General features: G+C 37.7%; 1 protein-coding gene across 1 annotated transcript in view; it reads left to right on the top strand.

Moving 5' to 3' along the window:
- The window catches only part of DTHD1 (death domain containing 1), a 68,217-nt gene that overhangs the window by 30,102 nt on the left and 20,664 nt on the right, over nt 1-17,451 (top strand). The window contains exon 8 of the mRNA XM_004608072.2: nt 5,259-5,503. Coding sequence (XP_004608129.2) covers nt 5,259-5,503 — 245 coding nt within the window. The remainder of the gene's footprint in view (nt 1-5,258; nt 5,504-17,451) is intronic.

A 17,451-nucleotide genomic window follows, 5' to 3' on the forward strand; every position in this document is an offset into this window, starting at 1 on the left:
AAAAAATCATGAAGAACCTCTGAGATCTGGGTTAGTAAGAAGTTTAGGTACTTATCTCACAAGCAGTTAGCCCTGGTTCGATCCCTAGCACTGCACACAATATGTTGTCTACTATATCCAGTATTTTAAGCAAATGTAAAATGAGTAACTATTTGATAATGCTAGGCAAAATAAGCATGGAGAGTATATATGAAAGATGGTAGAAATGAGAGAAGAGACAGGAGAGGAAAAGAAGTTGAATAGAAAGGGAAAGGGAGACTGGGGTATCTTTGGAATAGGGCCATGCTTAGTCCCCATCCTGCTGAAGCGCCATCAGCCGTACCCAACTTCACAGCCGTTGCCATGCCAGTGGTCCAACTTCACTGCTTTATAACTAATCTCCGCAGATATGCCAAACCAACAAAAATTTCAGGCACAACACTTTGCAGGCTGAAAACTCTGGGATGTTCTTGGCTGGGGATCCACAGTCTCCCCCACCGCAATCCCCAACCCTATACATCTGGAAGCCCTGGCAGCCACACCCACAGCTCACAGCTGCTGCCAAGTAAATTCTTTGCGCCAGTTCTAAAGGTCCTGCAGTTCCTGGAGAGGCACCTTCAAATACTGTAAAATTGATAGCCCGGTAGGAGTGCAAAAAATCATATGAGAAGGTAACATAGAAGCCAACTTTGCTCAGAAGTTACAGAAGGTTCAACTAGTAGCAAACAACTTAGTAAAAACCATCAGGCAATGACTTAATGAATGACCCATGGGGAGATCTAATATTTTTTCACAAGTTTTCTTTTACTGGAATATTTTTGATAATTCTATCGATCATTAAAATGCAATATAAAATAAATTATTTTGTGTCTGGAAAGGGGACAGGCTTTGGGGGTAGCTAGGAAACTGGGGACAATGGTGGAGGGAAGGTCACAGATGGTGGGATTGGTCTTGGGACATTGAATACCTGTAATAACTGTATTATGAGCAATTTTGTAAACCATGATGCTCGATAAAGTAAAAAAAAACTTAAGAGAATGGGAGAATATGTAGAGAAATGATCTATATGAGAGAAGAGATGAAAGACTCCAGGGAATTGTCATCATGCTATTCAGGAAAAAAAATAGCATGACTTCAAGTCTATTCCCTCTGTAATTCTTTCACTGGATGTGGAATAGAATTTAAGAGGCAAGTATGTAAGGAGCACAGAATGCCCTTTGGCTGTTCAGAAATTGGTGAGACTCAAAGTGTCCTGTATTGTAGTGCCTCTTTTTTCATCTTAGAAGGCAAGTCTCAGGCACCAGACTCAGCTAACAGGATCTAGGGAGGTTCGTAGGCTGTCAGAAAGAGGGGAAAGGGAGAGGAGAGGGAGGAAGGAAGGGTGGGAGAGCGCTCTTCCTATTTGGCGTCCGGAGCAGCAACCATGGTGCCCCTCCAAGGAGACATCGCCAAAAACTGGAAGTGTCCCACCCTAGCCCATGATGCAAACCATCTTCCTGTGGCACTCGGGGCAGCAGCTGTCTGCCTACTGCTTTAAACAGGAGGGAGGGACTGTTCTTCAAGGCAGTGGGGGGACTAGCGCACCATTTCCGGTCACGGTGAGTGAGGAGCTCATGCTAAAATCAAAGCCTGCATGTGTGAGCCACGAGATATGAAGGAAACCGCTTGGCCACTGCAGGAAATGGGGGCTAGCTGTCTGCCACAGTCCTTTCCGTTTTGCTTAGAGTTCCTTTTTATTTGCTCGGAGCCTCACAAAAATTTTCTCTCCCAAAGAAGAGCAAGATCCGCAGTAAAGACATAATTTCTCCTTCTTTCATCAGGCTTAGTGTCCGTGAACGTCAGAGCCACACAGCCTACCCGGGCATCTTCTCCACACCTCCACCCCTGCTCCCTCCCAGAATCCCCTGTGTCTCCAGCTCTCACCTTGATGATCAGGTTCACAGAGGTCTCCTCTCACTTTTCTGAGCATGCCAGTCTTTATTTCCATTGCCAGAGCTGGAAGCGCTGCTCTTTGGGGCCCCTATGCCCTAGAGCTTGTCGTAAATGCAACTGTTCACTTACTCATTTAATTATTTGATCAGTGCTAGTTTTTCTGGCTTCTCTTTAATCAGAGAAGGGACTGTCCTGTGGCAGATCCTGCTCACTCTCCAACACTTAGGTATGTAACCACAATGGGGGCAGCAGCCCTCTATCTCTCCCCCACCGTGTCCGGTAGTCTCACTCTGCTTCCTCCACCCTGGGAAGGTCGATGGAGATGGGCAGGCGAAGGAAGGAGATAGAGCCAGGCTGGTTGGTCTCAATTGCCATTTATTCCTATCTCATCTCCATTCACTCCTGTCTCTCTCCCTGCTTCACCCCCCTAGCCTGCTCTTACAGTCTAGATAAATCCCCCAGCATGAGGGGTTGGGGCTTAGACATAGGTAACATCATACAATCAGAGGATGTAAGGTCCTTCCTTCAGGGGAAGCTACTTCCAGGACAGATTCTTATCCAGAAAGACGATTGGCCTAAAGATAAATATGGGTGTGTTTCTCCTCTCCTTAGTCCAAAAAACATATAAACATTCGTAATATTAACAATTTTGTATGACACAGTAAAAGATATATTAAGTTTATAGAATTGCTCTCCTGGGGCCAACTCAATCTCAGACTACAGTGCTTAGGCCAGATTAGTCTTTCCTTTTCCTAGCAGGGTCCTTATCTCATTGTTACTTTTAGATCATGACAGCATTTGTCTATGACCAAGCTCTTAACTTATAGTTGAATATCTTGGTGCTTTGGCCTGGCGCATTTTGATGCAGGGTAGTTCACAGCTTGCCCTGGGTCCACTCAGTCCCTTGTTGGGACACTGCTTTTGGGGTGCTAGGAACTAAGGGCAACTGAGGCTTAAGTCAAGGAAGCAGATGCCCGGGAGGGAAAATATTCAAAGCCAATTAAATTCCAAGTTACAAAGCATAATATTCACTATCTTCCTGTGTTTATACAAAAAAGACATTGTTTTAAAGTAAGCTATTGAAAGACATAAAGAGAATAGAAAGGCAGTATTTCATTCATACATATAAAGTCATAGATTTCTGAGGAATCTGACCTTACAAGTTAACAGAGTCTGATTAGGGGAGAAAAGGTGATAGACTGGTTGGGGAAGAAGGCATAGAGAAGAGGTTACAGGTAAACACAGTGGAATGGAGGTGCTTCAGGAGCACTGTGATGGGTATTACCAGATAAACCTAAACTCTTTGTGTCAGAGGAGAATGGACATACCAATGTTAAACCTAAAATGTTCATAACTATATTCCAACACCTAGGACTGTTAGAAAGAGCTCAAAGAGTACTTACAGGAAGAATGAAAACAAAAGTTTGGGAAAGAACTGAATAGGATGGAATTATACGATTAAGAGTCTATAAAACTTAATGTTTAAGAAAGGTCAAACTCTAGAAATTACTTTACTAAAGAGCTCAAATTATTATACCTTTAAAAATCAAAAGGACTAAAAAGTCAAAAGAACTGTTTTCATCATGTAAATTCAAAAAAGATGCTCATTCTTTTCTATTGTTTACTATGATTATTATCATTTATTGATCATTTGATCAATAAATGGTGCCAAACCCCATACCAATCATTTTATACATATTATCTAATTTCATTCTCAGAACAAGCCTAGAAAATAAGCTTATTCCTCCTGTAGCTGACACACGAGTGCTGGGTGTGATATTAGAACACTGTGTTCAAGAAACTCTATTATTAATACTATTAATCATGGAATCAATAAAATTTTGGAAAAATAATGGAGTCAGACTCAGAAATAGGAAATCTGGCTGAATATTTGAATATAGATATATTTTGATCTTAGACTTAAGTCTGCGGGTAGGGTGTTTGCCTTGCACGCGACTGACCCGGGTTTGATTCTTTTGTCCTTCTCGAAGAGCCCGGCAAGCTACGAGAGTATCCCGCCCGCCCGCATGGCAGAGCCTGGCAAGCTACCCATGGCATATTCAATATGCCAAAAACAGTAACAGCAAGTCTCACAATGGAGACTTTACTGTTGCCCGTTCGAGCAAATTGATGGACAATGGGAGGACAGTGCTTAGACCTTAGCACTGTCTAAGACCTTTTTGTATGAAATGTATAATCTTTATTTCTAAATGAGAGTTTACTTTTAAATTTATCTTAGAATAATTAATACACTCTTTAGAAAACAGGGTAACATTTCCCTGTTACAATGTAAAGGTGAAATGTCCCTATTACCATGGTAAAATCTATATGAATGAAATGTTATGTTTTCCCAAACTCTAGTATTTTCAGTGAGAAGCCAAAAGGTATATCAATGCTTGTAGATCACTTGTTAGACTCTAATAAAATCCCTGTAGTTTCAATCTAGCAATTCTCCTTTGGGAAGTTGTAGAGAAGTACCATTGATTTCTGTGATGGCGGGAATGTTGCCTGTTTCAAAGTGCTACCTTAGCGGCAGGTTCTGGCACCATTCCTGGAGCACTAGGTAGGGCAAGCTGCATTTATCTAAGGGATTTGGTGCTTGACTATGTGATTTGATGCTGCTGAGACTTTGTGGAGCTGACGGTCTCCAAGTGCCACGCCTGGTGGGGCTCAACAGACGATGTAGTACCTGGGTTGAGCTTGGAACTTCAGTAGTACCATGCCAACATGCAGTCCAGATCTTTGAGCTGTCTCTCCAGTTTAGGTAGAAATATATTTTATCTGAATGGTCAGAAATTTTATTTTTGCATTAAACATGTGGCTACTGAATTTCTGAATTATGAGTACAATGACAGAAATGTGATTTAAATGAGAGATCAAAATGTTTATTTAAAATATTTTGTTGTTTTATAATGTATATACAATTGAATACTAACTTTGAATTTTTAGTAACTTGCATATTGAAAAGCCACACATTTGTAGTGGCAATGAAATACCAATTAAGGGTAAAGGAAAAAGATACTTATGAATGAAAACAATTTTCTAAATACATACAGGACTGTTTACAATAGTTTCTTGTTATAGTCAAATTAAGTAAAAATAAAACAAAAGATGATTATAGCTAGGAGCAACCAATGAGGTCCTGATCCAATTTCAAATAAGAAATCTTTTTAGTAATCTAAATTATTTCAGCCTACTGGTGCTATGTTTGGCTATGTCTTGACAAGAAGTTATGACACATATCGCAAAGATTTAATTATATTAAAGAGATAAATTGTAATTTGGATTTCAAAAAACTTAAGATAAATGATCCATCATAGTAACAAATTCATTTTACTTCTATTTAGGCAATGGGAAGGATTATGGAAAAGACTACAAGCTTATTTTTCATTTACAAAGGAAAAACAGGCTGGAACTCCACATCAAAGAGGTGGATGAATTTGGAAACTATAGCTGTCCTCATTATAAGGGCACTGTTGTAGTTTATAAAGTACCTAAAGAAAAGCTAGCTCCCAACATGGATCAGTCTCTTATATTTAATGAAAACCATTATGATTTGCCAGTTTGCAAATTACCCTTAAGACTGCCAAAGGTGAGTCAATTTGTTTACCGTAATTATCATATTCTGTTAATTTTTATAATGGTCACAATCAATATTGCTGTTATATGAATCCATTTTGTTTTTGTCTTTTTTGATTGGGGGGTAGCATTCCAAGCGGTATTAGAGGGTCACTGGGGATCTACTTGGTAGTTCTGGATAGGGGTGCACAGAGAAGAAGATCAAACACAAGGTCTTGCAAGCTTTTGATCTTTCATTTAAATCACATCTCTGGCTCTCTTTAAAAATATTAAATATTAAAAATATACTATGGGGCTGGAGCCATAGTACAGCGGATAGGGCATTTGCCTTGCATGCGGCCGACCCGGGTTCGATTCACAGCATCCCATATGATCCCCTGAGCACCGCCAGGAGTAATTCCTGAGTGCAGAGCCAGGAGTTAGTCCTGAGCATCGCCGGGTGTGACCCAAAAAGCCAAAAAAACCCAGTTAGGATTATTGTAAATCCTAACTGGAATAAATTTGATAAGGAAGGTAGGGTTATGTTCAATTTTAGATACAGTAATACTGAATACATATCAAGATATCATTTTGTTTTATATCAATTTTTCAAACAAGCATTTGAAGATGATTTGGTATTGATGGATGGTATTAGTAATTAATAATTATGGAAATAATTTAATTCATTTTCTCTACTATATCTGAGGAATTCAAAGACCATGTTTGAATACTTCATTTTATCATATAAAATTTTAAGGAAAAATCATGTGATGGTCAGGAAAATGATATAAAATATTCTACTGAAATGCACAAACTTCTGTAAGTGTTTTAAGAATCAACTACTTTCATCTAAAATTCTTACTCTTACTATAAAGTGAAGTAAAACTGAATTGTTTCTCTAGACATAGCAAACAAGCAAATAATTTTCTTGCTATGTATACTGTTTTGTTTAAAGATCTACCAATCTAGTCACAAGCTACAATTTTTAAGGAAACTGTAATTGAAAAACTCCTTTTATACTTTTATTTTAAAAAGAACAAACTTTTTATTGTTTATTGTAAATTAAAATTGCTTTCCATGGTTTTACTTTTTGTGCTATAAAAAATATGCATTTTTCCCATGCGGACATAAAAGTATTACCTTTTGTACTGGTATTAAATAAACTGGTAAAATAAACAACATGAAAAACACTAACAGAACATTTGTAATAAGGAATATTCTATACTAGGTATTGTGATAGAGAGCTAAAAAGAATAATGCAGCCACAGAGTTCAGTTGCCCTGAACGATAGTCACCATCCTTATATAACCATGGAGTCTATGAAATCTGGATACTTCTGAGATGTGCTATAAATAAATAATTGATGCGAGATTTCAACTACACAGTTAAAAAGTTATAAAGTATCTTCAGAACAACTTGTACATATCTACATATTTAATGTTGAATTAGAAAATTTTGTTTATGGGATTAAGTTAAATATAATCACCTTTAAAACTGCTATGTTACTTCACGCATCCTTACCCCAGTTCTCACTACTGGAAGCTATGGGGTCTGCCTGTGGTCAGCAGTGATGGTGGCAGCAGGGTACTGTCTGGGTACTGTTTCTGAGATGACTGATAGTCCAGTCTCATAACCTTTAGGCAGAGTCTGTCAGAACCTTAGTATTCTCTGTTGTAGTATTTACAAGGTAAGCTTTCAACTATTGGGCTATTTCCCCAGTCCCTAGAACCTTATTCTTAACTTTTCGAATTCATTTACTGAAATTAGTTCTATTTTATCCAATAAACCTATGATATTTCAGTAAAATAATTTTGCTCTAAATTACTTACAAGTGTCTGTCAGAACCTTAGTATTCTCTGTTGTAGTATTTACAAGGTAAGCTTTCAACTATTGGGCTATTTCCCCAGTCCCTAGAACCTTATTCTTAACTATTCAAATTCATTTACTGGAATTAGTTCTATTTTATCCAATAAACCTATGATATTTCAATAAAATAATTTTGCTCTAAATTATTTACAGGATAGCAGTTACTGATAAATCTCACCATATAAACAGTGTACTAACATTAATTTAGAGCAGGAATCTGATTTGTAAGCCGTGGAAAATAGAAATTTTATGGTTGCAGCACTTTAAGAAATTTGGCCACTGGAAAGGAAGAAAAACTATGTTAGAATGAGGAAACAGAATCAGTTTTAGTGGTGCTGGCAGGTATAACTTAGCAAGAATTAATAAGTTACATAGACATTATAAAGCTTTCCAATTGCCTGAAGTCTTTCAAGTATTACACGCATCCTATAATTAAATCCTCACAAAAATCCTATGGGGCATTCACACTTTCCATTTTTTTTTTTTTGGAAAAAAATTTTTTTTTTCTTTAGGAAATAGAGACAGTCATTTTAGCCAACTTTCCTAAGAGCCTATAGACTAGTAAATGGCGGCAGAACTGGGATTCTAAGTGAGAAAAATCTACTTCCCACAGGGCAAACTCAGGCCTAGGCGTTGTTTCTTCTCAGATGAAACAGGGATTCTTAGTCAAGGATTCAGAATGGATTTGAGGATATTCCATTACACCCTTGAAGTTGTGTGACAATCTCGGATATCAGGCCATAGTACAGAAGTGATAGCACGTTTATTTAATTAGTGATAAGACATGGCTTTGATCATTCAAGCTTGAAGAGGCAGTTAAATGGCACAGGGATTTAGAAACATGTGACCTTTACTCCCTGGTTTGGGGAACATCAGGGGTTCCCGAGACGTGTGAGTGGACTCTATTAAATCACTGTTACTGAAAATACTCTATGATTGTGTGATACCCTTATGGGTATATACCCACTCTCAGCTTGTGCTCCAATTTTATTTCCATTCTGGTGTCTTTATACTCTTGTATACTGAGCTGGGGGCAGGAGGGATACGAGGCTCCTTCTTTAGACAGTCACATATCTAATTATTAAAACTCAGGAATATAATATGGCTGCTTATGCCTAATACTTTACAAACTATTTTTATTTTATATTCTATGGGATGGAGCAATAGCACAGTGGATTTGCCTTGCATGTGGCTGACCCGGGTTCGATTCCTCCGCCCCTCTCGAAGAGCCCGGCAAGCTACTGAGAGTATCTTGCCTGTATGGCAGAGCCTGGCAAGCTACCTGTGGCATATTCAATATGCCAAAAGCAGTAACAATAAGTCTCACAAGGGAGACGTTACTGGTTCCCGCTCGAGCAAATCAATGAACAATGTTATGACAGTGCTACGGATAACATTATAAATGTACTACAGTTCATATAACATATGAGCTATTTTTTTCTACTACCCTAAGGCAAATTTTGTCTCTGGAGGGTTATGTGACCTGAGTCAGGGCTTGTGTGATCTCCCATGGACATACCTGTTCTTTGGTTGGATCTGCATTGCCAGGGCCATACTCTGGGACACCCACCATGATTTTTTGTGAATGACCAAATGAATAAGATGATTTCTTTAAACCTTAAAACCTTCCATTCTTGGAATTGATGCTGTGAGACTATATTAGCATCTTGAGAAAGACCACAATCCAACATCTGCTGCCTTTCCTCTGTGAATCTATTGCTGCCATGCCATCTGGCCTTCCTTTTCCTGCCAGATGGGTTTGTTCAGGGACTTCCAGATCCCTTCTTAGAGTTCTTTCTTTTGCCTAAATGAAGGTCTACAAGTAATTTTGTAGGAGTCCAGAGAGAATCTGTGGCCATTGAAACTTCTTCCCTTCTTAAAATGAATATACACAAATAGGAATTGAAACCATGATTCTTCAAGTTGTGAAAGCATACTTCTTCCATAAAGTTCAGAATTTTAAAAAGTCCACCTCATGTGGTTATATTAGAATGTGCTTTTGGCTTAAGGAAATAGAAGTTAACCTTATTATATGGAGCTTGGAATTGATGGATATTATATTATGCATTAAAATGGGAGACATAAAGATTTAACTCCTTTCAATGGAAAAGATAAGCAATAAATAATCTGTGAAATTGATGTACTATGTATACTCCCAAAGATGTGAAAATATCTTTATGTTCACACTTATGAAGATTTCTGTGTCTTATTATTCATATTTTATGCTACATTCATTTACATACAAATTTATGCAACAAATGCTTCTTGCATCTCTGGGTCAGGAATTCAGCAGCGGGATGAAACTTGGAGCAAGGTTCTACTTTGCTTCCCTAAAAACAGGTCTCAATACAGAAGGCAGACCATTCCTTAGCATATCTCCTGCACCAATATCAAATTTTGCAATGGCTCCAAGTGTAAAGACTACTTGAATTGGTTCCATTGACTCTAGAACCTTTTCTCGTTCATATTTTTCGTGTATGCCATTTAAGCCACAATAGCCTTCTTGCTGTTCTGGGACACATATATTTTTGCTTTAGATCATTATGGAGGACTTCTGGTCTGGAACATTTTTACTTAGTCAAATATCTGTTTTGCTAGTAGAACTTAAAGTCTTTGCTCAGATCTGACCCTGCTTTTTTTCTTTATCAGAATCTCCTATCTGCTCAATGTCCTTCTTTAAGTTATTCATTTGTTTGCTTTCCCCTTTCAAATTGGTTACCTTGCAAACAAGGTAACTTTATTATTTGCATGTTCACATTTATTATTCTAATAGTTGAAACAATATCCTCCTATCCATAACTAGGACAATAGTTTCTTGTGGATAAGGACCTTTATGTGTTTTGTTTGCTACTCAGCCACAAGGTTATAGAGGAGTGCTTGGCAGATGTTAGGTGATTAATAAATGTTTGTTGAGTGAATTTTAGAATTTTAAACACCCAAAGTGTGAAGAGAAAGTGCAAAGTATTAAAAAGAAAAAATGAATCAACTTCAAGGCTCTGAAAGAGTGAGAGTTTACTAATAGAAGGGATGAGAAGTGTGAGGTTCATTGGAAGAGCTTTTGCGTTTGTGGAATAATGATAATAAAAAAACGCATTTGCCTGTGTGGTCAATAAAGCAAATTGCAAGCCCCAAGATCTTGGTAGAATGAGCCTATGATTGAGGATCTCAGAGACACCCCATCATGGTGAGCTGCACATAGAGAGGCAGACAAATGTTGACGAGTGCTGAATCCGATGATAATCCATATTTCAGTGATGGTCTGAGTATGGTCACATAATCAACATCTTTGAAAATGCCCAGCTTGGGGCTGGAGCAATAGCACAGTGGGTAGGGTGTTTGTCTTGCATGCAGTTGACACAGGTTCAATTCCCAGCATCCCATATGGTCCCCTGAGCACCACCAGGAGTAATTCCTGAGTGCGTGAGCAAGGAGTAACCCCTGTGCAATGCCGGGAGTGACCCAAAAAGGAAAAAAAAAGCCAGCTCAAAAAAAGTCTCAGCCCCTTAGACTTTGGGCTTAAAATATTTAAGTAATTTCAGATCCAGCTCTGTATATTTCTGCTTCAGCAGCAGCAAAGTGAGTTTCACAAAATGCTCAAAGGTTTGCTTTTAGGTGGAAGGAAGTGGGGTGAGTGTGTGCGTGCAGGGGCACACGCTCCAGTGAGTTTCCTTTTGAAATCACGTCACAAAGGGGACTGTTTGTGCATTTGTTCATATACACCAGCTTGAGTTTGGACTGTCTTAATTCTTCCTGTCTGCTTTGTGGCTGTGTTGGGCTTGGAGGAAAAAAGTTTAGTAGGAGGGCTGTTGCTGCAGGTGGTATGGGTTAATTCTGGCTTTCCCGCACGTAAGTCAGCCTTTGACCCAAGTATTGCTTAGTCTGAACTTCCTTTTCAAAAAGAAAAAGAACTGACTTCATGGCATGTGATTTCTAGAGAATAATTACAGTGCCACACCATATTAAATGAGGTGCTGTTATCACAGGGAGGAAATGTGCAGTGGCTGGTGGGAACTTTTCTTTGTTGCTATCACTATTTTTCTCACTGCTTGACTTTCACTACCATTTTCCTGTACAGCTAAGGATGACTTTTAGTTTTGAGGGGGTCGGTTTTATTCTTCGGTCTAATATATTTTTTCTCACTCCCACTATGAAACAAAAACTGAAAGAATTATTGTGAACAACAACCTTTAATAAACAATCTTAAGTTTACTGATATCAGTAAGATTACAACCTACTGAGAATTTTTGATACAGATTCCAATCTATGTAGAATTTTTTGTATGTGTATTTTTGTTTTGGGTTTGGGGTTTTTAAAATTTTGTCTTTCAGGTCACACCTGACAGGCTCAGGGCTTACTCCTAACTCTTCTCAAAAGTTTCACCTGGTGGGTTTCAGGGGACCACATGGGGGTGCCAGGTATCAAACTTGGGTCTCCCAATTACACAAGTATCTTATCCACTCTACTATTTTTCCTGCACCCTATTAAGAAATTTTTGAAATGCATAGGCATTTTAGTTCTGCTTAGCTTTCCTACTTGTGATAATGTGCAAAGTTGTATTGAAGCTCAAGAATTAGAGGAAACTTATTACCTTGTTAGTAGCTATTAAGAAAGAAGATTACACAAAGAATCTCCTTTAAAAATTCCACAAGAGAAAGGGATATATTTGTGCATGGGTGTAAAATTGGAAAAATAAATTTATTAGGAACTGGAAAATTATCTGGAATTTAGTTTGAGGCTTTCTATATAAGAGCCAATTCCAGTAACAAGTTTAGTTTTTGTCAGCCCCTTTCCCACCAGCCCCACCAACTATAAAAGAGCATAAGAATTTTGGTCAGTGGAGAGAGCATACACTTTAGAGACATTTTAAAAAAAAACCTATAAAATTTCTGAAAAGAACAGAGTACAGAAGTAAGATACTTGCCTCACATGGGTAACACTGGTTTGATCCCAGCCCTGGATATTGTCAAGACCTGTCAGGAGTGATCCCTAAGAACAGAGTCTGAAGTAAGCCCTGAGAACCTCAGGTGTGAACACCACCCTAAGCCAGTAGTGAAGTTAAAGCCTTCTCACTCTTTGGGGTGTTCCAGACTAGGCAAATGCCTTCCACACCACCATCTTTTCTCTCATTTACCTTCAAAGACGGTGTTAGGTAGGCCACCAAACAAGCATGTATGTAGCAAATATGTGAAAGGGAGAAAAATATGTAAAATTTAGTCAGGATCCAGTGATTCACTTTAGGAGAGTATATTCCTATCAATGTAGTCTGAAAGTTAGATTTGCTGTCTCTTGTCCCTTATTAAACTAGACTCTACATTAAGTGTTGACTTCAAACTGGCAAAATCAGTAAACTTCTGGGCAGAAGTTGCCTTTATCAGGTCCTTAAGATAATGAACTTGTGGGACTCTTAACAGGAGACAGTGTTTAGTGTGCAAATACAATGACTGGCCCTCCAGTTCTGGCCTAGAAGGAAATCTATCCAGGCCCTGCAAGTTGCTCTTTCTGAAAATGCATGTTTCTGCTCTTCTTTTCTATCAAGAGTGCTTCTTTTGATAGAAAAGAAGTGGACAAATTGGTTGCTATGCAGACATGAATCCAATGTTTTCTAATCTTCAACGTAATAATGCTTTTTCCCCTACTTTTCACCTTGTTTCTCCATTAATCGACATGGACAGCAACTTCCTTTTCTTCCCCTTCTCTTGTTTTCCTCTCCTTATACTCTTCTCCCCTCATTTATTTCACTTTTTCCTGCACTCATTTCTCCTTTCTCCTTGTCTACCCCTCTTCTGTTCCATCTTCCTTTTTTACTCTCTGTCCACAAAAGGGAAGATTTCCTTACTCAGATAGCAACATAGCTAAACTAGTAATTGTGCATTCAATTGTCATAGAACTTTCAAAAACTGTTCTACCAAGGAAGCATATATTCTTGTCTTCGTGAACAAAATTTATAAAGTGACTGATAAATGTTCAGATATTCTCTTAAAACACTTGATAACTAGAAAATTGTTCAATATTCAAACATATTTTCAGCTCATTAACTACATTTTTTCTCTATAGATTTATCCAAGTGTCAATGAAGAAATGCTAATTAAATGTCTACTCTATACAAAATGTTATTTAGCAGCAAAAAATTTAGTAATACCAACAGTCCTAGCTTTTGAAAACATCACAGTGCAGTTCAGGAAATAAAAAATATATAAATACTCAAAATGTTCTAAAATAATATAGATGATAAATTATATTTGAATTCATTGATTATAATAATATCAACCAATATCAAAGAATATCAGAAAGACAGGAATTAATGTCAAGAGAATAACCAAGAAGTTAAATTCTAGTACTATTCTAGGGGTTGCAGTGGAGTAGAGGATAATGACTGTTCAGATTTTGGGCACAATAGAGAGAGATTGGGTCTACACCAGCAGAAAGGCATGAACTGAAACTTTGGAGAGGGTTCTCCAGCAGTACTTAGAACTCGGGGGCCATTGCAGGTGATATTTGGATGTATGTCTGACTGTTAGGCACTCATGTCTGGGGTTACTGGGGACACCAAATTCACTGAGGTAGTGCTCTGGGACTATCATGGTTACACATTCAAGGCTGGCTATGGGTATGTGTTGTATTGGGGATCAAACTCAGTGTCTTACATATGTCAGGAAGTCACTTTAACCTTTGAGCTATCTGGTTCACTGGCTGAAATCTCCAAGCCGCAAAGCACAAAGTGAATTTCAAGAAAGTACAATGAATAAAGAGTTAGAAAAATTATATTAGCAATAAGAGAATAAGACACTATAGAGGGCTTTGAATGTCTTATGGGTCAATAATGGCTCTGGAATTATTAGAAGTGAGGCCATTCATCACATATTGTCAAAAAATTAATAATATAGACATGATATACAAGGTACATACTCAAACAAGAGATCTTTAGCATATAAATAAACTTTGTCACTGTCATCCCGTTGCTCATTGATTTGTTTGAGCGGGCACCAGTAATGTCTCTCTTTGAAAGACTTATTGTTACTCTTTTTGGCATATCCAATACGCACGGGTAGCTTGCCAGGCTCTGCCGCGCTGGCTCGATACTCTCAGTAGCTTGCCGGGCTCTCCGAGAGGGGGAGAAGAATCGAACTTGGGTCGGCCATGTGAAAGGCGAATGCCCAACCGCTGTGCTATCGCTCCAGCCCATATAAATAAATAATAATAAAAATGTTTTATTACATAATCTGATGTTAAATGAGTATGGGCATACCCAAGGATAACCGTAAATAATTTATTTCTAATGATTATATCTTCTATACTGAAAATAATGACAAGCTATTGGAAACTGCTAACCAAGGGTGTCCTGATTAAATTTTCTTTGCAGTATCATCATGCAATCAGCACAGATTCACAAGCTGTTTTGGCCTTTTCAGAAAATAATAGTCACGCAGTGTCTCTCAGAAAACCATTCTCTAAGCTAACAAGCAGAAAGTGCTTCACTGAACCTGAGACTACAACTTCCCCCTTGAATCACTCTAGCCCTATGCCCCGCTCCTCCTTTGGAAAACACAAGGGTAAATTAGAAAGATATGAGCATGATTGCAATAAAAGTCTAGGAAAGCTATACATTTACCTCTATGAAGAAACCTTGATGTTCCCCAGGCAGAGCTGGCTACTACACAGCACCTATAATCAAAGTATTTTAAACATATACTGTTTAGTCTGTTACATCTTTTATTTATATAGTAATAATGGGAATGGCAATAATATTTATAAATTTAATTATATCCACCATTGTTTATTAATAAACTGATTATTAGCAGTTGAAAATTTACTAATAAACATGAATAACTTAATATGATTTACTTATTAAACTGTTTGAACACATTAAGGCCAACCAGACAGGTAGATGGTCAAAGAAACTGAGTCATAAAATCGTTTGTTTAAGAGACATAGCTAGAGACTGGTAAAGATAAAGTTTGATATCATTTGATTCCAGTGGCTGCACTTTTAATCATTATACTTCTACTTCAGGATTGGCAACATAATTCATTCAATTTTATAGTCCCATTTCCTAACATACATTTATTGATGCTTGGGTGAACTGTTTAATAAGAAAATAAATATGTGCTGGGGAAATTAATAAAGAAACTGAAAACAGAGTCTTTCTTCAAAAAATTGTGTTTGACCTAACATGACTAAAATAGCATTAATATTCATGTATGTGGTATAGAGGGTTTCTTTACCACCACTACCACCAAAACACCAGAAGCCTTCTTCCACTACTCCCTCTATGTCACGTTTGTTCACATTTTCATTCCCTGTCCTCAATCTCCCTGTCTCTACTCTTGTTAACTTAGTCAGTGTCCAAGTTTGTTATCACTAGAAAGTGGCTATCCGCCTGTTTATTTGTTTTTGTCTTTACTACATCTGAGCAAGATCATCTGGAGTCTTATGAGCTGACAAAAGCTTTATATTTCCCAGCAAATGGTTACATTTAGCAGAAGTCTTTTTTATGCTTTCAAAGGAATGACTAATGAGGGGATTTCACAGACTTGTGGTAAGAGCTGGTAGGAAGATGTTTGTGGCTATCCAGTTCTTTCCAGATAACATTCATAACAATATTTCTATCAGACAAACCATTCCTATCCGTAAGCCATAACAGACCAAAAAAAAAAAGAAAGTTCAGTACATTAAAAGAAATCATTTAGAACATTCTAGAAAGAACTGTTTAGAGATGAATAAGAATCTTGACAGATTTTTAGGATTGACAAAAACTTTTTGAGATTGTAATTTTAAGTGAACCAATAAAGAGAGAAGGAGAAAATTTATGTGACTGTGCTATGTATTTTTAATTTGTTGAGCTGTTTTTTTTTTTTTTAAATAAGTAGCTTCTCCCACATGGCTGCACTTATGGATCAAAGGCATTTGCTTTTGTTTGGAATTAATGAGCAAGAATTTTTAGAATAATCACAATAGTTCACATGTATGAAGTGTCTTCCAAGTTGCAAGTATGCTCAAGGTGTTTTCTATATATTATGTCATTTAATATTCTCTGCAATACTTTTACCTGTTTATAGATTTAACAAACAGGAGAAGACACGTTAGACATTTAGAAAAAAATTAGAAATCTAAATTATCTGTTCCAGACTGCTTTGACAACATATCTCTACAGACTCTACTTATTTTCCCAGTTGTCCAGATCCTTGCTCAGAGTATAACTGTAGCCACTCTGACTGCCCTTTCTGTTTATCTTTCCCAGTTCTTGAGATTATTTGGCATTTCTTCAATTTGTCTGTCTGGATGTCAGGGGACGACAGGATATCTCTGCTCATTGAGTCTAGTGTTGACTTCTTCAAAGGTTGAGAGATAGGTTACCCTTTCCTCCTCAACTAAGCCATTACCAAACGGAATCCTAAGACTTGTTTCCTATAAAGCAGTTGGAAGAAGAATGAAGAGCGCAACATACATTAGGCTGATGTCAAATCTGCATGGGTTTAAAATACATCATGATCTGAGCTAAACAGAGGCATGGAGCTGCATTGCCTCTGGGATTGGCAGCTGCCTGATTCCATTTTTGAAAACAGCAACAATTTTCTAAAAAGGCTAAATTTCTCGATTTATCTCTATTCTTGATTAGCCCTTCTTGCTCTAAATTTGGTTCTTATTTTTTTGCCCCGGCAATCTTCTTCATGTGTTTAGGACAGTCCTCAGATCTCTCTGTGTGCAAACACTTCCTTTCATTGTGTGGGCCAGGCATTTCTGTCCCGTCCTTCAGGAAGTGATATATTGACAGTGCAATTATAAGACTATCCAGGATAAAAATAACAACAGGATATTTTGACTGAAGCTGTTGTCTTTCAGTTAATTTATTTTAAAAGGGTTTTCTGTGCGTGCATAAATAGAACATTTCAAAGGCACAAAAATAAAGAACGTGTGCAAGGAACTTAGAAGGACCCACTCTCTATCATTTTCTAGGACTCCTGGTTCAGCTAGTACCCCTGGGATGTTTGGTTTGTTTGCTTAGTATTCCACAGTGTGTTAAAGTTATTACATCACTTCGTTTTATAAACATACAATTCTGGAATCAGATAGATGTCATATTGAGTAAGAAATTTGGGTTTCATGTGGTGATCGAGG

The sequence above is a fragment of the Sorex araneus genome, chromosome 5 (genome assembly GCF_027595985.1).
Source record: "Sorex araneus isolate mSorAra2 chromosome 5, mSorAra2.pri, whole genome shotgun sequence".
NCBI classification, from domain to species: Eukaryota; Metazoa; Chordata; class Mammalia; order Eulipotyphla; family Soricidae; genus Sorex; species Sorex araneus.